Source organism: Falco rusticolus, chromosome 2 (assembly GCF_015220075.1).
Source record: "Falco rusticolus isolate bFalRus1 chromosome 2, bFalRus1.pri, whole genome shotgun sequence".
NCBI classification, from domain to species: Eukaryota; Metazoa; Chordata; class Aves; order Falconiformes; family Falconidae; genus Falco; species Falco rusticolus.
In genome coordinates this window covers 14,917,478-14,942,946 of record NC_051188.1, presented here as the reverse complement: position 1 = coordinate 14,942,946, position 25,469 = coordinate 14,917,478, and the positions used below count along the sequence as shown (strand labels likewise).

Genomic DNA, 25,469 nt, shown 5'->3' with positions numbered 1-25,469 from the left:
CAGTAAGCAACAATTTCAACAGTTACAGTATACATGAAAAGTTATGCGAAGGAACACTGAAGAGTGTTACAGTTGATGATGCAGACAGAGGAAACATAACATATTAAACGTACTTCCTCCCTGCTGTAGCAATGAAAACGCATCTATTTTCTTGGAAAAGATGAGGTTGACAGTGCTTATAAGCATACTTTTGCTATCATTGACCTATCTATAAGAATGGAATAAACTAAAACCTGGGTTTTTACAGTATTTACAGCAAATTCAAGTAAAATCTTGGCCCTGATTTACAGAAGGTTAGTAAGACTTACGGTGAGAGACCAGTGTAGAAACAGATGATCAGAGAACAGAAAGGAATAGTACGACTTTTATATGAAGACCTAAGAAAGGTCCCTACATTTTGTGTTTGTGTGTTATTATGGGACACCATGCTGTTCTACATACAAAATACCGTAATCAGGAGAACAGTAATATCGATGGAGTTTTTATAAGGAACATTGAGTAATCATTTCTTTGTCATTTCTGCTGTTTCTAGTTTATTTCATCTTTTCCTTTTATTCAGTCTTGGAAGTTATTTTTTTATTTGCTTTTAATTCTCTGTGTAAATTTGCTCATAATGGATAATAGAAGTCTGTTCTCTTTTGCATGATTCTTCTCAGACCCTCTCATAGCGCCTGTCCTTTTTCCCCCATAGTCTTTTCTGTTGTTGTCTTACACAATATCTAAAAGCATGCAGACCTCAGAAAGAGCGAGCTGAGTTCATCTACCTTATTTTTAACTTATTTCTGTAGTGCCAAGCATTACACAACTTTTAAGGGGACACAAAAGGTGTTTCAGTAAGAAATTAATCCATTCTGAAACTAAAGCTAGCATTAAATGAATTTATTCACTTTTTTGGATAGCTGAACTAGTTTTTGTACAGTGGACTTGGCCCAGATGCTTCATATCACTATTACTTATTTATAGGTAAAATGTAAAGTATTTTTAGAAAAAAAAGAAAAAGCTCATTCTTTGCTTACAAGAGTTTTTTTTATTTAGGTCACATAAAAAGAAGGGTGTGGGAAATTTCATTCAATATGCATGAAATATGGATAATGAAATGTAGTTCTGGCTGTGTTTCCAAAGGTACCAGTCTAGATTCAAGCTGCAACGTGATTTGTAGCGAGGTGGAGAGCCTAACAGTTACACCAAACACCAGCTTCTTTCAGCTAAATTCAAAAAATTCTAGATTATATGAATTATTTTTCTGCTTCTACAAGTTAGATCATTTGATATTTTCCCATTTAGTATTAAGTACTTGAATGCTTTCACTTTGGTCTTCTGAGTAGAGAATAATTTTCTGCTGCTTGTCTTGTATGTGGAAATATTGGGATTTCTATAGAACGGTTTTCTTTGGGCAGTGTGCAGGTGGGATGTGAGGACGTTTTGATTTCTACGGAAATGAGCTGAAGTTTAGACTTTGGGATGGTTTGCTTTCTGTGCTTACTGCTAGAAAAAGCAATTCAGGGTGAGCCTGGACTACTGAACAGCTTGACTAATGTTGAAGAAGCGGCTGAATGGGTTGATTAGATACCTTCTAAAATTGTCCAATATGTTTGCTTCATGTTCTTTATCACTGTGAAATTGAAGCATTGCGCAAACTCCTAGAGTAAAATTACAGGATTTTTTTTCTCCGTTCTTCCTTTTTGATATTTCACTGTATTATTTACATACCAGACTGTCTTGCATCCACCGATTTTTCTGCATACAGAAACCAATGAACAAATGAAAGCCACAGCTCAGTGCTCAGCAAGGAGGTGGAATGGCCACTCCACTGGGTTCTGCTCCAGCAAAGTCTTCTGAGTGGAGTAGCCTAAACCTCCGGTCCTCCTCCTCTTAACAGAAAGTTTCTAAATATTTGAAACCCTGTTTGACGACAGCTTGTTTGGATGTAATTACCTTACTTTATCCCAGTCTGTTATATTTTTTTAAGCTGTGAATTATTTTTTTCCACCAAAACTGGCCAAAGGATAAATTAATTTTTTTGTGTATTCCTTGAAGATCAAGACTTGCATAGATTTTAGGTAGATTTATTGTTTGTCTTGTGAGATAGATTTTTAGTGTGATACAGAGAGCAATCTCCTACTAAGCAGAACAGCAATGGTTTAGCTGTTCTCAAATACAGTTTAAGCTTGTATCCCTGAAGTACTTTAGAGTGCCTTTTACTTGCAGAGGTGATGTTGAATGATTCTTTTTAGTCTTCATATATCTGCTTCATCTCTGTATCAGTTACAGATGCATGTTCATGAAGTATGTTCATGTGTTGGTAAGTAAAATCAGGAATTTGTATCAGGAAGATCCAACTAGGGATCTGTCATGTTCTGATTCCTCTGCTTCATTAGTAATCTGTGAAGGCTCAGTCCAAAAAAAAAACAACAAAAAAACACCACCAAGAAAATTGAATGCTTTAAAAGGAATAGGGAGTGGATATGTTTTTTATAAGCTTAATTAAACAGTCTTCAGAACTAATTGCTTGAGGTGGTTAGTAAATCTAATGAAGAACAATGATTGTGGTTCTTTTTCCCCCCATTTTTACTCTGCAGATAAAGTAATAATTGTCTGGGCTCAATATAATACCCATGTTATTACTTAAAAAATGGTCAGTGGTGCTAGAAGGTGACCTGCTCTTTGTACAGGTTTAGCATTGCTTGCTATAAAATGTGTGAATGGAAATTTGGCATGCTTGGAAATGAAAAGTGAATCCAAGCTCTGTATGGCAAGTCCATCTAGACATTAGATTGTGGTCCTCGTTCCTTCTGTGTTATTTCCAGTTCTTGTGCTTCAGTGGTCATCTTTCGTTCTGTTGCTGGATAGTTCAAAGGGAAAGAATGGTTCGTGGAAAAGCAACCATATACACTATACATAACTATAATATTTTAATTTGATAAATTGGTTGTTGTGTGAGCACTCTGAAGTTTCTATGGTTTGAGGTATCAGAGAATCCCTGAAAATAGATGATTTATCTATCAATAGGCAGCAGAGTTGGAAAGCAAGAGAGCATACCTTGTTAATTTTCTGAAGTAATTTTTAAGTACCTTTTTTTTTTTAAGTACCAACAATGTAAATGTTGCATCAGATAAGTGATACTCCCTGGAGAGAGCATATCTGTGTTTACTAAAATCACTTGACAAGATTCCTCACTGGAGGTTATGAGCTGTGGTAAAATGATAAGTGGAAGATGAAATAGTATACTGGCTAATTCCCAGGGACCAAGGAACAGCCATAGATGGATCTTTGCATAATGGAAGGGAGCTAAGAATGGAGCAATCCAGCAGCCTATTCCTGCCAGAAGGGGAATTTTATTATACTGCTGGGCTTATCCCTTTCTCAGAGGTGAAAGACAGTTAAGCAGTGGTAATAGCACAGGGAGGAGAGACAAATGCTGACCTACATCCTGAAAAAATCATAGTGTGTGCTCTGGGAAAGTAAACATACCTCCATATTTCTAAGAATCAGAAATAGAGGTGGTAGATGAGCTTTTTTTTAGCTGAAAATATTATCTGGTTGGGATTGTTGGATTTTAGGGGTAAAACCTACATTTATATTTTACATCTCTTGCCCTTATTAGTTATCTGCCTGCCACAGTCTGGTGTATCTCCATGCAGAGTTTGTGCAACTTTTCCCCTGTGTGTATTCTGTGGGGAATTTCAAAGTAAGGTGCCTTTTCTGCATGTTCCAGTTTGGTTCACTGTTAATAGCAGCTATCTTCTAGGTTCAAACCATGTAAAGTACAGCCCATCGCTGCCATAAATATCTTTCATTGTATAAATGAAAATGAAGAACCCAAAGGATTGGGAAGAACGGTGCATTGCTTTTCAAGTTTTGTTCTAGTATTTTAATTTTATTGTATATTATTATTTCCAGGCAATTTGTTAATATCTACTGGCAGGTTTTGCATACAAGTAAAGTAGGTGACAATATTGTCTCCAATGAGTGTTCATTTAAAAATCAGTGAAGGGGTTAAGAAAGTGCTCGGGGAGAAGCATTTCACGAATGAGGTTAATTATCACATATGTCAGTAAGCAGAGTTCAGTTCATGAAAAAAAAGCCCACCGAAAAATGGCAGAATGAGCAAGGACTGTGGTAAAAGGTAGAAAGTTACAATTAAAATAAACTGAAGAGGAGCAACACTAGCAAAAGTGTGAAGTTTCTCTTATTTTAAAATGTCTTCCTGAATGTGGCAGCTTTACAAGCTGAAGTGAAATTAATCTTTAAATATGCAGCTCCGCTGTTATCGGAAGGCTGATGCTTCAGGACCATAATAGGACATCTCTTCATATCTGAGGCATAACTTAAATACATCCTTGTCCAGCATTGCTCAAGGGTTTTTTTTCTCCTTTCCATTTTTTTTTAAAATTTTTTTTGTCAACAATATTCAACCAGGACCTTTTCCTGTCCCTCTGTGCAGCCGTCTACAGATCTGCCTGTTCTAGCAAGCAAAACAGAATACTTCATGAGATGCTGTTACTAAAGGCTGCTAAGTTAGGTTTACCCATCATTTCACAGATTTAGGCAGTTTTTTACATGCTGCATCTACTTACAGCGTTCAGCCGTGGTCACCTAGAGTCACTGCCCCTGCAGTTCCACAGCTGGGACTTTGCTGGAACTTATAAATGTGTAACTGTATTGGAGTATTGTCTACCTCTTCAGTCCTTACTCTTTGCTTTGGGGATATGAGCTGATGGTCACTGAATGGTCTGATGGTCACTGATGGTCACAGTATGGACTACTGATGGTGTCACATCCCTGATCGCAGGCAGCCTGAAGCTGTAGTTCCATGAACTGCTATGTTATTCCAAAATATATATCTGAGATCTCCTGCCTCTATTTCACATTCACCTAGTCCCAGCAGCGTTAAGCCTTAGAAGTAGTAAAGCACTACTAAATGGGATTATTTGTACCTCACTGAAACCCCATGTACTTGCATCTTACGTTTTTTTTCCTTAAAGGTCAAGATATGCCATGCAAAGTATGTTTCATACGTTACTGTGTGTACTATTCAGAAGTGGGTAGCTACTTTTAGAAAAAGGTTCTGAGCTGTGCTGTCAGATACTTTAAGGGACTTGAATTTCAAAATAGGGTTGGAGGACACAGGGGAAAATTTTCCTCAGCTATATTTTTTACAGTTCATTACTCTTGTAGGTAGAAGTTCATCATCAGAATCATGAGGCTTACATCAGTGTTCTTCTGTAGCTGTGAGCCATAGTTGTACAAGGTTTTGCAAAGCAAGAAGGGCTAGATGTAGAGAATGATAGATGATGGTACAGAATATCAGTGTTACTGCAGAGTTTATAGGCTGTTGCTGCAGCATCAAGAGCTCATGCTATTGAACTTTGACATTTCGACTCTGGAATTTGCTGTTGAAGAATGGACTGCTACAGAGGTAATCAATTAATGATTGATCTCCCTGTCTTTCTGATGCATTGCACTCAGATGTTAGCATCTTTTAAAGCTGTTGTTTAATTTCAGACATTGATATTTATTAGAAAGGAGCCTAAATCAAGATCAGCTGTCTGAACATTTGAGTTCTTCAAATTCTAAAGAAAAATTGTAACTCGGGCCAGTTTCTAATCCTTACATTTACTTGCACTAATCTCTTTAGTGTGTTTTTCTCTTAGGCGTGAAGTGATTTTATAAACACAAATGCATTAACTGTAAATTACCATTATACTAAATCAGTTTCCATGTCTCTGTGATAGATTGTGGCTTTACTCAGAGGAGCAATGCAAACATAATTTTGTCTAGTATATAGACGTACTTTCCTGTTGCCTAATTTATTAATCTTTATCCATACTCAAGTTTAGCTAACAAAATGCTCATACAGAAATGAATTTTTATTAAGCTACATTGTCACAGTATGCACATATGTATATTTACAAATTATTAAAATTATTGGCCTAAATCCAAAACTCTTCTAAGTCCTAGTCAGAGAGTGACAGAAGAAACAGTCCTTTGAAGAGGTTCCTGTGATGCTGCTCTTTATGAGGCACCCAAAGAAGAGCTGTTCACCTCTTGGGATAAGATGAACAGCCTTAAAACCCTAGAGAACATGCCACTGTACTGTTCTCATGGTGGGCTGACTGTGGCTGGAGGCCAGGTGCCCACCAAAGCCGCTCTATCACTCCTCTCCTCAGCTTGACATGGGTAGAGAAAATATAATTAAAGATTCATGGGTCGACATAAGGACAGGGAGAGATCACTCCGCAGTTACCATCAAGGGCCAAACTTGACTTGGGGAACATAAATTTAATTTATTACCAATCAGATCAGAGTAGGATAATGAGAAGTAAAAGCTAAATCTTAAAAACACCTTCCCTCCACCCCTCCCTTCTTCCTGCACTCAACTTCACTCCCATATTCTCTACCTCCTCCCCCACAGTGGTGCTGGGGAGGGGGAATGGGGGCTGTGGACAGTTCATCACATGCTGTCTTTATCACTCCTTCCTCCTCAGGGGTAGGGCTTCTCACACTCTTCTTCTGCTCCAGTGTGGCTTACTCCCATGGGACACAGTCCTCCACAAACTTCTCCAGCGTGGATCCCTCCCACGGGACCCTGTCCTTTAGGATCAGACTGCTCCAGTGTGGGTCCCCCATGGGGTCACAGCCTCTTTTGGGCATCCGCCTGCTCTGGCATGGGATTGTCCACGGGCTGCAGGTGGGGATCTGCTCCACCATTAACCTCCATGGGCTGCAGGGGGACAACCTGCCTCACCATGGCCTTCACCATGGGCTGCAGGGCAATCTCTGCTCCAGCACCTGGAGCACCTCTCACCCCTCCTTCTGCACTGACCTGGGTGTCTGCAGGGCTGTTTCTCTTACATATTCTCACTCCTCTCTCTGGCTGCAATTGCTGTTGTGCAGTAACTTTTTCTCCTTCTTAATATGCTATCCAAGAGGTGCTACCACCGTGGCTGATGGGCTCGACCTTGGCCAGCAGTGAGTTCATCTTGGAGCCAGCTGGCGCTGGCTCTGTCAGACATAGGGGAAGCTTCCAGCAGCTTCTCACAGAAGCCACCCCTGTAGCCCCCCTGCTACCAAAACCTTCCCATGCAAAGCCAATACAGTGCTGTTTACTGCCGTGGGGATGAGATCAGATTATAAGAGAAGCTGTTGGAATCTGCGATGGGCTATGCAAACAGCTGCCGATACGGGAGTACCTTTACGGAATATTCTGTCCAGTGTAAAGGATTCAAAAGACAAACTATTACTTCTCCTTAGTTCTACCAGTAGCCCAAGAAAATCTTTTGAGTCAGACACCTATATACAATTATATATATGATTGCATATGTACATGATTTGATATATGAAAATATATTAACAAGGGGTAAATTACAGACCTCACAATATCCTGTCTCCAACAGGGGCCAAAACCAATGTCTGAAAAAGACTATGAGACTGGTGAAAAGAACCCACGCTTTCCTAGCTTCCTGCAATTTACTTCTTGGAGACTTCAGAAGCTTGGTGTTTAATAGTAGCAGTGGATTTCTGTTTGCTGAATTTGTCTAGTTGCCCCTTGAACCTATTGTTAACTTTTAGCACCCGTAGCACTGTGTGGCAGGTTCCACATGCTCACTGCACAGTATAGAGGAACACCTCCTTGCTTCTTTTGACCAGTTATCTGCTTATTTGTTTACTGCTCTGTTTTCTTCAGTTTGCTTTGTAGCAAAGAGTTACAGGCTCTGCTCGTACTTGTTGTTGGAAAAAAAGAGGAAGGACAGGCAGTGTAAGTCATCAGCTCTCCCTCCAAGTGCTATTTAAAAACATGCCTATGTGTGGTCAAAATCAAAGACTACATGACAGAAGAAAAATACACACTGTAGAAGTGCAATGTTGCATTGCCAGGTAGTTTTAAATATGGTGTTCTGTCAGTTTGTCAGCATATGCTCTCTAGAGGGAAGGGGTGTGTGTGTATGTATATGTGTAAATGGGGCTTTGCTTTTTCTAGGCTCCTGACTGTTCTCTTGGATTCTCAGTAGCAGAAGTTCAGTAGTTGCCTTATGATGACTCAGAGATCTGAGCAAGCAAACTGTGTGTGAGAAGTTCTGGGGACAGGGAATTAGATAAGGGGACTGACTGTAAGCATCTAATTTGTGAACTGTAGGCAATGAGCGGATAGTAAAGCATTAAGTGCTGAGAAAAAATATCCTGGCCTTTCTGGACTCATAGGTTTCAACCTGTTTTCTGTTTAGTATTCCTAAAGCTAGAGATGTTGCTTTCAGGTTTTAATGCAGATCAGCTGAAGGACCACTATTACTGATTTAAACATGAAGAAAATGTCCAGGTTCTGTTTATGCAATTGTGACATGGACACCTACAATACAGAGCTTGATAGAGAAAATCCACAAGAAATTACATTGTCTATTCTGCTTTTCACCTGTCTTCTGGATCATCTGTCTATTCACTTGATCATCACCATAGGTAAGTCATCTATCTGTTCACTTGATGAGTGAATAAAAATACAAAATATTGATTGAACACCCCCCCACACACCACTACACACCCATTTTGGCATCATAGCCTATTGTTGTGACTAATAGAGTCACAATACAAATACAGTATGAAGCAAAACAGGGTGGTGTGATGGACAAAGGGAGAGCACAAGGAAACAATGAAGTCATACTAAACAACTTTCTAGACAGTAGTCTGTGGCACAGACCAGTATTATTATAGGTGTTTGTTAAGTAGTGTTAGCCTATAGATTTCCATACACTTTGAGGTGACTTTAATGACCACAAGAATCAAGTCTCCCTCTCTTCTCACACCCTGCCACTGATTTCTGTCTGATACTACCTCCTACCATGGGCCAGCACAAGTGTTTACATCTGTATGATAAACTGGGCTGGAGAGCTGGGCTTAGAGTAAGCTTTTCTAAATATTTCTTTTTTCTTCATATACCCACCCACCCCTCAGTGTTAATTTTCATTTAGGTAAGCTGCTTGATTGGAGTCTACCTGCCCCAGTACTTCTGTCAGAATAACAAATGGCATGGTGCAAGTAGCAATGAGCAGGCAAAGCAGAGCAGAGGGCTGGGAGTGTTTCTGCAAGAATGCACATGAAACAACATCCTGACCTAATTTACTAAGCAGCTAGCAAAAGGGGTTGCACTGCTGCACCATATAAATTATGACAGTATAGTAATTAACCTGTTTAGTTGAATAGAAACCAATTTTAATCCTTTGCAAGCTAAAAAAAATAATTTGCCCCTCAGTTTCTATGGGATCAACATTTTGCGTCACCAGATTTGATTTGCAGAGATGAAACATTGAACCTTGTCTGTAATTTGTAGTTTGGAAGACAATTTCTCTTTAAGGATCTCGGAGTTTCCGACAGGGGAGTACCAATATCTAGTTGCTTGTATATAATAGTTTGTAAAGTTTGCTTTGTTTGTATCCAGTTTTAGCATTGGTACAAGTATCTGTGTTCTATTTTAAGTAATTTTATTTATAACCAGTGGGACACAGCACTAAAGCACATACTACACGGTAGCATAACATTCCAGAGATCTATATGAGAAGTGGGTTTGAGCTTCTTCTCACTTTGTTCTTAAGGAACTCTGATAAAATAACAAGGGCTATCTTGTTGATGTCTGTTACTTCTTCACTAATGTAATAATGGTCTTCTGTTCATAGAGGCATGTTTGTCACAGACAGACAGCTGGTTTGTGTTGCAGCCATTATATTGATTGTGATCCTTCTAACTGGACAATGTCTCAGCTTCAATTTAAAAAAACATGACTTGTTAGATTTAGTGATCTAGTCTACAATTCATCAAGAGTAGTCTTATGATAATAATAGTGAAAGAATAGTAACAGAAAGAAGTGACATTAGGAGAGTTACAGAAATTTCAGTGGTGGATTTAGTATGAACTAGATAGGGTTTTTTTCAGTGGATTTACATCTAGGTAAACAAATGGATCCTAAATTGCCATCTCTGATAAAGTCAGACCTTGAATTTTTGATTGCTAACTGCTTATTAACACAGAAACCACAGTGATAATTAATGGAAAGGAGAAGCTTGAGGCAGTGATTCACCTAGCAATTGTTATCTACAGTAACCTTCATGATAATAACTACTGATAGTCATCTCATAATGAGGTGAGTAATGAAAACCCGTAAGTCATCAGAGATGGTGAGCACAGCAGACTGCTTGCGTAACACGTATACTGTACAGTATTATTAGCTCTGTAAAAGACGTGGCTTGAACTGGATAGCAAGCACTTAACCAGAAGACTGAATTCCCGAAAGGGGAAATAGTTTCCAGCACTAACAGAAGGAACCTCAAAAAGAACCGCCAAGTGCAGTGACAAAGTTAGGCACTGCCTGATAACTGAGTGAACAAGGCACAGGACATTCAACTTTGCAAAACATGCAAGCTCTGATGGACCTATACAAATTGTTTAAGCCCCAACTCCAAAGATGCAACCAGAATTGCAGAATGACTGACTGCATCTCAAAATGGCTATGTGTAAAACTGTAGGAATAGATACAGAATGTAGCCTATCCCTTGGAAAATGCTGGAAGTGGGGTATCTCCATAAACACGTGGCAATGAGGGCTGTGATGTACTTTGGGTATTCCATACAAGAAACACAAATAGACAAAGTAGCCAGCTTTTAAAATTATGCTAAAGTCATACTTTGTATTTAATTTGCTTCTGACTTTCCTTTTTTTTCCCAATCTTGTAGCCACAATGCTGGCTTTAATTTGAATTATTAAGACTTTTTGGTCTTTGTTTTACTGTTGCTGAAACCAGCAAACTTTGGATAGTCTGCCTCCAGAGAGGTGGAGGGTGTAACAAAATTATTCAGATGGTACCTCCTGGAAAACATGTAAGGAACCTGGAGCTATAGATTTTTTATGGAGAAGTTGCATATAGAGGGGAATACTGGTGTCGTCAAGTGCCAAGCTTGGTAAGGTGTTCCCTCTGGTGGGCAGACACCAGTATTCTTTGTCACCTTCTGCAAGAACAAATCTGGAAAAAAAAAAAAAAAGCTTCTTGACTTTAAACAACCTCAGAGTAGCACATTGATCAAATTATCTGTGAAACTAGGCAATCATGCTTAAAGCGTATTTTAAAGGTTGAGTGCTTTCAGTGTGTTTCATAGTTAAGGCAAAATGTTTGAGCAGGTTTGTATTAGGTATAAAGGAACTAGTTTTTCAGGCATAGCTAGACACCATTCTGAGCAAAATCAAGTACTGGAGAATAACAATTCCGTTTTTCAGCAATGACCCTAAAATTAGACTTCAAAGTGTATATTTAAGGCTTATGGTCAAAATTTTTAGCAGCCAGCATGAAATTGTGCATGTGCTCAGGTACAACAGGATCTTCAGACCTACAAAACCCAGTTCTGTAGTAGTCTTCTAAAGTTTACAATTATACTAATCCTCAGAGAAAAGGATGATAAAAATAAAAATGTTTTCTTTTGAAACTCTATACTAAGCAGTCCCAACCTATTTCTTAGTGTCATCTGTCCTGCTTTACCATCCTATGCTCTTTAGTCTGCTCCGTTTTCTTTGCTGTGCAAGTGTGGCATAGAACAGGTTCCAGACTGGTAAAGCACTGTTCTCTCTCCCTTTTTATTTTTAGGAGAGAACTTAAATACCGTTTCCCTGTTTAAAATCCTCAAGCAATCAGCTCTAACCTTTTATTTGTTGTTTCTGATAAATCTCCTTTAAGCAGATTCAGTTACAGTTTTCCAGGTTGCCTTTCTTCCTTGGATTATTTTTCTCCAGACACTGCTTTCCTAATCATTTCCCTAAACTGTTCTGTTTACTTGTCATTCCCATTTCAGTGGTGGGCAGCTGCTTCATCAGTAATAAGCCACCGGTTTTATTGCTGGAGTGAAAGATCAGGGTAAAAATTAGGGGGAGTGGAGGAGCCTTATGGTATAGGAGGAGCCTGGGAAATGGTTGCTTATCCTAGGTTGCATGCTTTCTCTCCATCAACCATTAAATAGCCACTGAACCACTTTCCAGGGGAGACAGAAAAATATTTTGCTATCTCCTGAAGAAAACATTTGTCAGACCACTACTCTTCCAGGTTCACATCAACAAATGTGAACTCTTCACCAAGCTGTGGATGAGGAAACACTCTCTAAAATAAAATTGTTTTTGACTGCTTCTATACAAAGGCGTTTCAACAACATAATCAATCAGCTTGGAGTAAACACTTCTCAGCAGTATGTAAACAAAAAGCTATGACAGTCTAGGTCTCAGAACTGCCTCCAGGGCAGTCCCAGAAGACACATCAGTTTCAACCGTAATTTCAAGTAACAGTCTTAAAGATGACTTAGTGTTAGATGTTGGATGCCTCTGTCAACACTCAACAGTTTGCATGCCTTCAGTTTGTACAGGCTCTATCGTCGGTGATCAGATTCAGCCCAGGGAGCTGTCATGGTCCGTAGTTTGTTACTGGTTTCTTGAGAGAGACACACTTTGTGACAGTTGCACGAGTGTGTGTTGTAGTAGTGAAGGACGTGGGACTGTCCTTTGCTTTAGTGATGGATAATGGAGAACTGCAGAAGCAGCATGAGCACTGAATAACATCATCTGGGGGGGGTTGCCTTCCATCATGAGACAAATATGTCCCTGTTACTAACTTGCAGCATCGATTGTAGGCAGTAGGGCTAGGTGAGAGACATGGACGTCTTAGCCTATTCCTTTCCACCAAGCAAAGTCAGCTGTTCCCTAGCTGTTCCTGCCACTTGTTTATCTCAGCTGTCCTTCAAGACCTCTGGTGATGGAAAACCCAAGGTTTTTTCAGATACTTGTTTCCAGATGTTCACTGTCTTTATTTTAGAATTTATCTAATCTCCTTTTCTACAGCCTATCACTTTCTGTCCTGTAGCATGGCATCATACAGAGGTTCAGACGTGTGTATGTAAGCTTGCATCCTATCTATGATTGGACTAAGTATATATTATTTAATTTTACACATGTTACTATATAGTTTGTATATGCTAATGTACAATATTATAAAATAAGTTTTACTAATTGTATAATATATTATGTTAAATACCACATATATTGCTATATTTTTAATATAGGTATTTGATAAATAAGATTAGAAGAATAGAATATCCACATAATTCTGTTTCTTCCGAAATATTTTCTCACCAAGTTTTAGGAACTTCAAAGCCACAGGTAGCCTACCAATCCCAGACCTGAATAGACTCAAATTATTCCCTTCCTTTTACACCATTCCTCTGAACACCATCTATCTTCCTTCAGTCTCGTCTAGATTAAACAAAACCTACTTGTACTTTATTTCATGTCTTCTAGACCTTTGATCAGGTCTATAGTCATTCTCTCTAGACTAATTGCAGTTGGTCTGTATCATTCTTGAAGTGCAGGGCCTGTGTCACCACAAGTTTGTGTAAAACCAATGTTATTTCATACCTATCCCTTCCAAACTAAGCTAGGCCATTCCCATCTTTTAATGTGTTCTTACTTATTCTCTAATTTGAGCGCAAAGCCTTCTTGTTTTTAAATTACATAGTATATATTTCTTTACTTCTTGTTTTCAAATTAGGTGGTATATATTCCAGCTCACTTCTTACCAGGCCAAATCGAAATGCTAGCTTTGCTTTCCTCCCGTTTTCAGTTCCTCTCAGACTAAGTTGCTATGCAAATGTAAACCATGGAGTTTTTATTTCATCATTCCATCATTTTATTAATATATTAAATAATACTAGATCTAAGTCAGATTTTCTGAGCAAATTGTCTTTATAACCTTGGATTGGTAACTGGAGTTTTCCAGCCAGCTATATTCCTTCTTCATAATTTCATTCAGCCTCTTCCTCTAGTTTTCTTGTTAGTATATCGTGTGTGACAGCAGCAAAAGTCTTACTGAAGACTGGTAACATATATATGGGTCCTGCCTGGCTCACACGGCTTCTTAGTCTGTCACAGAAGGAAGTTAGATTTTTTTCAGGATAATTTATCCTTGCGTGTTTGATGTTGATGGTCTTATTTGGTATTAATTCTTATCTGATCGCCTAGTTAATTGTTAATTATTGACAATTTACCAACCACATATGAGAATTAAATTTGAAAACTATTGATTTAGTTTACATTGGCTTTTTCCTTTTTCTTTTTTTTTTTAAAAAAAAAAGGTTCATCACCTTTCAAATTTTCTGGAAGCTCACTCACAGAGGTGATTCAGAGGTGATTGCTGATGATTTCAGCATTGTTTCAGCTGGTTACTTGAGTTTCAACAAGCAGTGGACACTGTTGTGGCGCTTAGCAATTAGCCAATTTTCAAAATTCTTGAACTTCAGGAGGTTGAGCAAGTATGGTGACATAGCTCTACTTTCTCCATTTAATTTGCTCAGAGAATGTTTCTTTCTATGGTTTTAATATTTTTCTCTAGGGTGCTGGCAGCAGTCTCAGCCCCCTTGTTTCCTTGCCACGCTTCCAGCCTATGGATTTGCATTGCTTGCGGTATACATGAGTACACATGTATTTTCTCTTCATGAGAACTACAGGCATGATGTCTCTTTTTGCATTTAATATATGCAAGTGAGAGGCTTCAGTGTGTTGTCTTTTACTAAAGCATCATCATGAAGACAGAGGCATAATTGGATTTTGTGAGTTTATATGTTCTAATTTCCTAATAAGTTGTACAGTCTTCTTCCAGAGATAATGAACTTTTGAAGGTAAGCCAAACCTCAAGTTTAAATAAGTTAACAGAATACTCTTACACAGTAAGTTTAGAGTATAATAAATCCATGAGTAAAGGAAGAAGAGGAGGCGGATATCTGTCAGTATGCAAGCCCATTCAGCTTCTAACAGCTACGGCAAACTCTCCTGAAAAGCTTTTTTACTTTAGGTTATAATACCTACAGTTGTTTCCCGTGCCCAAACTTTCCCAGCTCCACAACTCTTCATAATGAATGTCTCTGTGCTTGAAGGGAGTTGGGAGTTGAAATTGGATCTTTCAGTAGAAATTTTCAGTTCATAGATCAGAGACTCCCTGTCTGACACCTGACTACAGAAAGTCAGCAAAGGCAGAAGACCTATCTGGCTTACAGAGAACTCCATAATGCCTAAATAATTTCTTGGATGTAAATGCACCAGAGAGCACCGAAGATGTACATTTTAACACAAAATGGCTGCTAGTCATTTTCCTGGAGACACTGACACATGGGTTTACTGTACAGTTTAGGAAGGTGTACTTGAGCGAGGTTTTATTCTGTGGCAGATTTAACTGCATGGGCATAGCAGGGAATGGAATGAGCTTGATTTAGCCTAGCAAAATGAAGGTTGAGACGGGATGTGATTGCTGTGGGTTTGTGTGTTGCAGGTAAGCATTGTCAGGAGAAAGTGCTACTTAATTTGAAATATGAATCTGGTTCCTAAACAAAAAAAAAATAGATATAAACTAGCCATTATTAAATGAAGGCTGAAAATTACATGAATGTTTTGAATTGATAGAACAATCAAATTTCGTATTAGTCTTTCAGTGGAATTAGTGAGAGAAAATAAAATTCCAGCGAGAGAGCGATTTCCTTTAAGGCAGAGTCTGATATTTTAATGGGGGTTTTTTGAGATGGTGTATGTACTTGTAAGGGAGTTGACTCCATCATCTTTCTGTGGGCTAAGTACCAGCTAAATTATATACATTAAAGGAGGCCTTAATCTCACCTAATCAGCTAGGTTTCTTTGTTAAACATGGAAAAATGTAGGTGCTCTACATGAAAATTTGTGCTATCCTAGAATAAATCCTGAAGGTAGACAAGAGAATTGTCTCTCCTTTATCTATACAGTAGATCTAGATGACCAATTTATGCTAGAAGCCTACTGTTCCTACGAGAGGACTGAGATGAGTGGAATACTACCCTGTATAATTCACAGAATCAACCTTATGCTTTAAGTGGAAAATACAGTAGAGACTGTGTGACCCCTGCTGCTCTCTTGCATTTTATTTCTTATTTTTCGTAATTTCCTGTAATACGGTTCCAAAGTGACGGTATTCCAGGCTTGGCCATGCTGGGTCTTAAGTAATAAGTAGTAAGTAGTCATTTAGGCTGCTTTCCCCCCCAAGTGCTTTAATAATCTGTTGCAACTAGCAGTTTTTCAGTAGTTCAGGAAGGTTGAGGTTTCAAGTGGCTTTAAGACTTAAGTGGCCAGAATCTAGAATCAGTGCTAACATAAGCATCTTTTTGATAAAAAATGGACTGAAAAACCTTAGTAATGGTGAAATAATTGTGAGAACTTCAGAACATAACAGAAATGAACATACACTTCTGGATCACCAAATTCCTTTCCCTGCTCTCAGAGGCAATCAAGTATCTTATACTCTTCTTAACAAACTCCTGAATTACTGTTTATTGTGTGTGTCTAATTAATCAGAAATAACAAAACAGAACAACTTGCTTTCTCTTTTACAATTAAACATATTTATGGTCTTGTGCTGCAAGAACCAGTTTGAATTACAGACCCTTAACTTTAATTAACTATAATTGCAAATGAGCAAAACAGGAAATTTATCTCATACATATGAGATATATTGATGCAGGGAAAAAGTATTACACTGAGATACTAGAGCTCTGCATCAGACCCGTCCTACAGTCCAGCAAACGATGCAAAAATCCGTTTCATTCTATAATGAGTTCTACTCCAGAAGATGAATCTAGGGAATGTATGTACTTAATCTCCCCTTTAAGCAATGATTTTTTCTAAATCCAGGCAAGGAAAGAGGAAATGCTACTGGACAAACAAGTTAATTCTAAGTGTTCTTCACTAGCAACGATTACTGTTTGTTTTGATAAATCGTATTGAATGTATTGCTGGAATAAAAATATAATCAGTTTCTATTATTTGAAAAATGAAAGAGAAAGTGTTTAATGAACTTCAGTTCTTGGCTGGGTAGCTGAAGTTGTTAACATCTCAGGAAAAAATAATGACTGTGATCCTGTTGAAGGGTTTGCTTCCTTGTATAAGGGAAGGAAGGATCAAATGCTAGCAAAGTAATTTTATACTGGATTAGTTTTGCAGGGCACATAAAGATAGGTATTTAAAACCAATTATATTATTATTGTCACTTGGTTTAAGTAAGATCTGAGTCTACACAGAATGCATCTTTTTTTTGAGTTTTAAAAATGTTACTGTGATTTTTTTAACAGGCTGAATTTATTGCCTGTTCAAGTAACTTCAGTATAAATTATTAGCAGTTAATTATTGCTGCACAGATCATGAAGAAAGTAGTTCAAGATGGGGAATTTTCCAGCATGCTGGTCAATGGGATGGTTTCTGCATTTCAGATGACTGTTCTACTGCAATTCAATGATTACTTTATTAAAAACTGAGAACCTAGTGCTAAACCAGAGCTAAAAATTCTGAAAACTTTCCTGCAAGTAAAAATTCTCCTGATCGCTATGCTTTTTAAAAGGTGACAGAGAGCCTTGCAATGACATCTGCCAGCTCCCTCTGTACCCTTGGATGCAAGATTTCAGGATTCTGTGTCTGTTTGGCTTAATTGCAGCCCAGGTCAGTCTGCCTTGAATGCAGATAATGCTTCACTCTGCTGGGGACTTTTGAGGTCTGGGCACAGACCTTACTGGTGAAAACTGAGGGAAAGCAAGCCTTGAGTACATCAGTCTCACCTGTGTCCATGGTCACCGGGTCCACCAATCTGTTGAACAGTGGGTCCATATGAATTTCTTTAGTTTTCCTTTTGCTTCTGGTGTACTTTCAAAAGACAGTTTCTGCTGGTCTTCACATCCTTTGCTACTTTTAACTCCAGCTGAACTTTAGCTTTCCTAACACCATCTTTGCATGGTCTCCATGTTTCTGCTAAAAGTGAGCATCAGGAGGACAGGAATAACCAGTAGCGTGTTGTTATGAGTTCAGCAGGTGTGGGGATTAGGTAGCACAGACAAAGAATGGGAGAGACACTGATGGAATAAGGATTGAGGGAGACAGACCCATGATACCAGTTGGAGCAAAACAACAAGTATTTCTTAAAACATGTCGGTTTGGGTCTTTAGAATTAGTTGAGGTAAAATAAGGTAGAGGGAACATGGGTGCTTTGGGGATTTCTAAGGTGAGGGATTACACAGTGACTTTTGTTGGAGGATGGTCATCACATCTTGAAGTCTGAAGTGGGAGAGGGAAACTGCAGTAGCCATGGTGAGAGCAGAAGTACAGATAAGGACAATTGTAGCGGTTGTTACGCTGACGTATGCTTGTGTTAATTCAAATCTTTCAAAGCCTTTCCTTTGCTAAGTGTAAGAAGTAGATTAAAGATCATACATGATAGACACTGGTTAGTTTACTCATTGCCTGCTGCTGCTGCCAGTTGAGTCAGCTGCAAAACTCACACTGAGAAAACACTAGCATCTCTAATGGCTTTTATTGAGCAGAATAAAGCCTCTGTGGAAGAGGCTTAATACTGCATTGTTTCAGAATTGATCAGGATATAATAGAATTTTTTACTATAATTTGATTAATTGGGCTGGGGACCAGAACTTGCGTGATGTGATTAACCTGCTACGGAACATGTCCTGCTATTACATTTCCATTGGAGTTGTACTCTGATGCCATAGCAAACACTGAAAAGAAGTACCATTCATTTGAATAATAAAACTTACATATCGTTACTGTGATGGTGCTTACGTTTGACATAAAAAGATTGAAGAGAAAATGATTGTAACTGGTTGTAACTGATTGTAAAAGAAAATCTGATTGTAACAGTTTATTCAAGTCAAGAACTAAATCGCACAGTGGCTTCTGAGATAGAGGAGGATGTTTTCACCTTTTGCTATCCTGACTTGCTGAGCCCTGCACAATCCCAGTAGCGTTATAGCTTCTACTGAAAGAAGAAGGAAAATGAAACACAAGTCAAATATAAGTCAAATAAGAGGTTGACTATATAATATCAAAGCAATCTAAATTATGCGAGGGCAATTATATCTACATGTAACTACTACATGTAATAATTAGTTATTTGATGTTTTGTAGTAAATCGGTTTTTACACATTCTTAGTAGAGAAACATTTCTTTCAAACAACACAAAATATTTAAATGCCAGAATGGCAATATTTAGTTCTATGTGTAAATTCATTTTGAAAGCAAACTTTTTTATTAGTAGTAAATACAAATCCTATGAATTGTGGAACAGTAGCTCAGAAAAAAGCTATATGCACTTATTCTGTATTTGTCCTAGTTTTCCTGTATATATGTGTTGAATCTTGTAAGCTTTCTCTATTTTTCTAAACTGAAAAAAACACCTCAAAAGTATTCCTTTTTAAAGTAATTGCTTTAAATGCCACCTTTCTTATCTGTATTTCATCTGCAAATGCTGTTTTTGACCAAATCATGCTTTATTCTTCCTACTTGTTTTGGGCTGCCTCCTATGGTGATTTATTAGGTTATTCCATTTATACATTCAACTATAAAATAGAAAAAGTGCAAAGCAGTATGCATCAAAGAAACAAAATGATCATTCAATAAAGGTGCAGGAGAACATTTATATATCTTACTGACAACTGTCCAACCCAGATACACTTGTCTTTCTAAATATCTCCTAAGAAACAGAGGCAATTCACAATTCTGTGAACACCTATGACATCACATTTTTAGAAAGTCTTAAAATCAGTACAAAGTGTTTGCACCCATTTTTTATATTTTTTTTTACGTTAGAGAAACTTTAATTTTTATCATTTAAGCTCTAAAACCAAAGCATGTTTAATTAAATTTGGTAGAAGTATACATGTACAAGACATGTAACTAAACTATTCTGTTTCTACTTCAGCTCTAGTTAATTTTCCTTTAAAAATGTGGGGTTTTTTTTCCAAGCATTGCACAGTTTGGATATCCAAAGGCAATGGCAAATGAAAATCAGTTCTGATCAGTGAATCAGAGTCAACTAAATATTTTTTTCTCAAAATTTTATTATTCTCACACTGAGGTGCTTTTTTCCAGGAAGCTATAAAGCTTAAAAAACCATATAGCCGGATTAAAGCCCTTGCTGTAGGATTAAATTAATTGGGATATTTAAGTCCTTTATTTTTTGAGAACTAACTCTGTTCTGGAAGTTAGGGAAGCTGTCTCCCTGTGGTCTTGCTATGGTCATCTCGTAAGAGTTATTCAGTGCATAAATTTTAAAACCTGCTGTGTTTCCCCTTACATTCTTTTATTTCTCATTCCCCACCCCTCCCCATCTTGTCTTTACCTTCCTTCTCTTTCCTGTCTCCCAGTTGATTTTCACCTTACCAATACACAAACATTTCATGTTTGAAGAAACTTTTCAGAACCATGTTACAGTCCTTTAAGGTGTAATTTTCAAAACTGGGTAGCCTGGCATCTGCTTTCCCTACTGTGATCTCTCCATTCTACCATTTCATCCCTGTTCCAGTTTAGCACACGTTTCCAGTGAGCACTTGTAGATACATCAAAAGAGTGGCTTCTATTTAGTGAATCTCAGTTTTTGACACCAGTATTGCACTAATGCCAGTAACTTCTTCATTTGCAGTTTTGATGTTTTCTATGAAACCTTTCCAAAGACTGTCTTTTCAAAAATATATTTTTATTTTGAAATACCTGGAAATATGCATAGAAAAATTTGAACATTTAGCATATTCACCTCCTATAGGTCATTAGCATATATCCATGCTCTATCATATGCTTTGAACTCACAGTAACTGAGACAATCTTTGTAGATAATCTTGAGGAGCAGGAGATGGTAGGATCTAACTTTATTCCATATCATGAAATGGGAGACAGTCTCAGCTAAGGTTGTAAACTTGCTATTGTAGCATGGTATTAGTACTGTCTGCACGTTGAACAACAGTACAGTTGTCAATTTTGATATATTCCACATTTCATACATGTGATTATCTTGCAAAAAATCTGTCTTTTTAGTTCTGAGACTTTGGCAATTTGAAGCATTGCCAGTGTTGTAGAGGACTATATCTCTGGAACTGAGAAGGCAGGAGGCAAAAAACAAATTTATACTAAAGTTAAATATAAACAATATAGAAGAAATAATATGTTGTAATGTTACCTTTTGTGAAGCCGTTTTGAGTCACAAAGTTTTTTACTGTCATTTAAATACTCAGATTCATATTAATTAGTAAGTATTTAATGAATAAAATATTGCTTGTGGTTTTGTGGGAAATACTGAAAATAGTGAAGTGTATTTGAGCATAGGTATGTAAAGAAGCATTAAGCTGCCATTCAAAAAGAAAATAAGATGAAGTAGTGAATATTTTGTCATTTAGCAGAGTAATTCTAGGAGAGAAAATTATTTGCAGTTGAATTTCTATTGAGAATTGGGATCTTAGTTTACTGAAATAATAGTCATGAATTAGATTTTCTTACTGTTAAAGAGAATGTAGCATATTTTGTAGCATTCCTCAGCAAACTTAGCTTCTATGGTTCACTTCATGTTTTAATAATTGAATAATTTTAAGTAATTAAAAATTAATGTAAGAGGTAAGGAATGGCTGAGGGTTTCAGTAGTAGAAGCAGAAAAATGGACAACATTTCAGAGCTATCATGAAACAAGAATTGGCAGGATTCTTGTGGAGGGATAAAAAAGATATCAAGGTTATGAACTGTAATAATGAAAAGGATGGTGCAGATGGGGACCAACAGATGTCATACAATGTAGTCGATTGTACTGATTCAATTTATGACTGAGTATTCAATTACAGATGTCAGAGAAACATCAGCAGAGAAGAGGAAGACTGATCCAAAATGTAAGTTAGAAAGTAGCTGGAGTAGTGATGGGACGAGGAATAACAGGAGCGAGTGAAGTCAGCCTGCCTGCTTTTCTGAGGCAGAAGGGAATTTAGGGAGTTTCCATGTCTGTGTGCCCTGCTGCCCTGTGCAGCCCCTCATCCCTCACCCCGTGACTGCTGACTCCTTTCACATGTTGACTTCTCTTCACTCTGATCTGTGACTTAGCACCAACATAGACCAACTAAACAGCTTCGGATGAATGGCATCCTGAAGGGATGGTGGCTTTCGGAAGGGCCACCTGAGGGCAGCTAGGCTTGTGTGGTATCACTGGAATGCCTCCTGTCAGCTCAGCAGACATGGGCTGTTCTCACTGCCTTGTGCTGTTGATACTGGCTGTCTCTGAACTGTGGCAGTCACTGCATGTCATCGCTGTTCTCCAGGTCCTCTTTGTATTTAAAATATATATTTAAACAATGAACTTGAGATCTGATGTTCTTTTTTTTTTTTTTTGATACCCAGCTGTTCCGTTGGTCATTCAAAATACCTGCCAGATCTAGCAGAAGTGTCAGAAAGTAATACATTCATCCAGAGAAAATGTAGTTTAGTTCTTGAAGCAGTTCTCAAACTTAGCTGAATGTTTTCTGTTGGAAATAGTCTTGTAACCAGAAAGTGAAATCTTAGCATGTAAAAGTGTTATAATGCTTTCTTCTTTTCTAGATTGCAATAGGAAGCACTTTTTCTGTGAAATGACCGAACATACCAGAGGGATGTGTGACATACCAAATGATGATGATAAGTTGAGATAAAAGAGCGCTGGAAAAGCAGAGAGGGGTTTCTGTGTAAACCTGAGAAGGAACCATACCTTCAAAGCCATTATTCTACCTGTGTAACATGAAGCACAGTCCAACTTCACTAAAAATTATGCAGAAGCTGTGGAGGACAAAGTAGGGAAAAAAGTGTAGTCTTAAATGCTGATTGACTAGGGCTTTTTCTTCTTGTTGAAGTAAAATGTAACTGGCTACTGATTCTAGGGCTTTGTAGTGACAGTGGTTACACAGGGTGTCAACGTCAGGGTTTCTGGTCTCCCTTCTGCTTTAAAAATATGCAGCAGATACATTGTTAAAATACTTTTATTAATCTTTTATTTTAAGTGGGTATGCCCTCGCATAAACCAGAACGAATAATTTCTCTATTTTCACACAGCCGAGGCAACGAGAACAGACTAGCACTACGACGACAGACCATTCTTCGGGAGAAGGGGAGGAGGCAGGCCAGTCGAGGGCCAGCATATATGTTTAATGACCACTCAACAAGTCTTTCTCTTGAGGAGGAGCGCTTTTTGGATGCAGCAGAATATGGAAATATTCCAGTGATTCGCAAAATGCTGGAAGAATGTCCCTCCCTCAATGTGAACTGTGTAGACTATATGGGGCAGAACGCCTTGCAGCTGGCAGTTGCCAATGAGCACCTGGAAATCACAGAACTTCTGCTGAAGAAAGAGAACCTGTCTCGGGTTGGGGATGCCTTGCTTTTGGCTATTAGCAAAGGTTATGTTCGGATAGTGGAAGCCATTCTAAACCATCCCGCATTTGCTGAAGGCAAGAGGCTTGCATTGAGTCCCAGCCAGTCAGAGCTCCAGCACGATGACTTCTATGCATACGATGAAGATGGCACTCGGTTTTCCCATGACGTTACACCGATCATTTTGGCCGCTCACTGCCATGAGTATGAGATTGTCCACACTCTGCTGAGAAAAGGAGCTCGGATTGATAGGCCCCATGACTATTTCTGCAAGTGCAGTGAATGCAGTCAGAAACAAAAGCATGACTCTTTCAGCCACTCTAGATCCAGAATCAATGCCTACAAAGGTCTGGCCAGCCCTGCTTATCTGTCTTTGTCCAGTGAAGACCCTGTAATGACTGCCTTAGAGCTCAGCAATGAGCTGGCTGTGCTTGCCAACATTGAAAAAGAGTTTAAGGTGAGTAGAGGGATAACGATTCTGACAGACACAGAATTGCAAAGTTCAGTCAAAGGTCTTTCTCCCATTCGCTAAGCAGTAGAAGATCAGCATCATCTTCATAAATGAGCAGGATAACATGGGCAAATATGTAGCTGTTTAATGAATGGAAGATTTAAATCTTTGGGAATGTCTAATTGCTCTATGCTGATTGTAATTCAGGCTGCTTATGTAGAATGTGCCAGTGAACTCATCTTCCACTTCCTATCAGGTAGGATAGTAAAGGAGGCCCTTCAGACCTAGGGGTGAAGCTGGCTTAGGACAGGGAAAGGAGGAATGGTCATGCAAAACAAATTGCACAATTCTATTAAACCCTCATGCATTCTCATTTTCTCATAGTTGGACTGAAAACTTCCGCACTCCTTGCAATGTTTTGCACTTATTGACAAAAGGGACTCTAAATAACGTCCTCCTCTTCCTTTCTTAATATGCTGCGGTTCTCTGATATTTCTACTAATCTCTTAATGGTTTTTATTTACTTGTACTTATTAATATGTCAACTCCGTGAAGTTTAAGACTTTTTCCGTGTTCTATAGAATGTTAATGTTTCAAAAATGCATGATTTTGAAAAAAAAAAAAAAATAGTTGAGACTCAGAGATTCCAGGCCACTTAGATCACTTAGATTCTTGAAGTGTGGGTGTTCTTTGGGTTTTTTTTGGGTTTTTTGTTTTTTTTTTTATTTTTATTTTGTTGTTGTTATGTAGGTGCCATAGTGCACAACCTACAAAATTATTTACCACAGTTTATTTGTGTTAAGACAGTCAGAATGTAAGCTTTTTTCTCTCAGTAAATGCAAACTCAGGCCTTGTGCAAACATTGGCAGTGTTAATTATGACTTAGATTAGCTAAAGTCCCTTGGACAGGGTTTACCTTATGGGACCCTGTTGAAAGCAGGTGCTGGTATATGATACTACTGCGACAGAGCAAGACAGATAGACTTCACTAACAGGAGATCAAACCCCTCCAAAGCAGTAATAGAATAATTTCCAACATTGTGTTAGGAAGAGTTTGAAGTTGCCATGACCATTATTTAATGTTAATTTTCTTAGCAGTGGCATAGTTCGCAAGGCCATGAACCCGTCTCTGCTCAGCCAGCCTCAGCTGAGATGCTGCAGTTCTGAAGCAATTACTCTTGACTTCTGCTCATAGGTGTATCTTTGTGGCACCAATCTGTTGTAAGAAGCTGAAATATTTCTTGGAGAGGGAAAAGGAGCAGGAATGTGCAAAAGGATCTTAGAAAAAGCAGCTAAACAGCTGGCATAGGAGCAGAGGATAATTTTTACTTTTTATCAATAAGATGAAATTCTGGGAAGAGCATTTCAGCTTAAAGCAGAGAATGAATGTTTTCCCCATGTATTCCCTAGTTTTCTACTAGGACCTCAGTGGACTGTGATTTCATCCACTACTTTCATGTAAAATTCAGAGAAGAGTATTTAAACCACATACTGTTTTTTCTTTCTCTTTAGCAGCTGCTGAAGATGTGAACAAAAGGACTTGATTAACTCAAAGGGGAGTAAAATTAGAACAGAACAGAAAAACATTTTTCATACACCATCAATGCAGCCTGTTAAGTTCACAGCTATGTTGAGATAAATAGCATATCTGATTTGTAGGGACTCTGTAGCTCCGTTTACCACAGTTGGAGCGACACAAGCTAAGATTATTATAAAGATAAATAAAATCATAATCTGCATCATCAGCAAGAAGTGTCCTTCAAATGTATGCTGCAGT

The 25,469-nt window shown here is 38.2% G+C and overlaps 1 protein-coding gene across 1 annotated transcript in view; it reads left to right on the top strand.

Moving 5' to 3' along the window:
• TRPC6 (transient receptor potential cation channel subfamily C member 6) overlaps positions 1-25,469 on the top strand; it is a 99,403-nt gene that overhangs the window by 37,297 nt on the left and 36,637 nt on the right. The window contains exon 2 of the mRNA XM_037378385.1: positions 22,924-23,698. Coding sequence (XP_037234282.1) covers positions 22,924-23,698 — 775 coding nt within the window. The remainder of the gene's footprint in view (positions 1-22,923; positions 23,699-25,469) is intronic.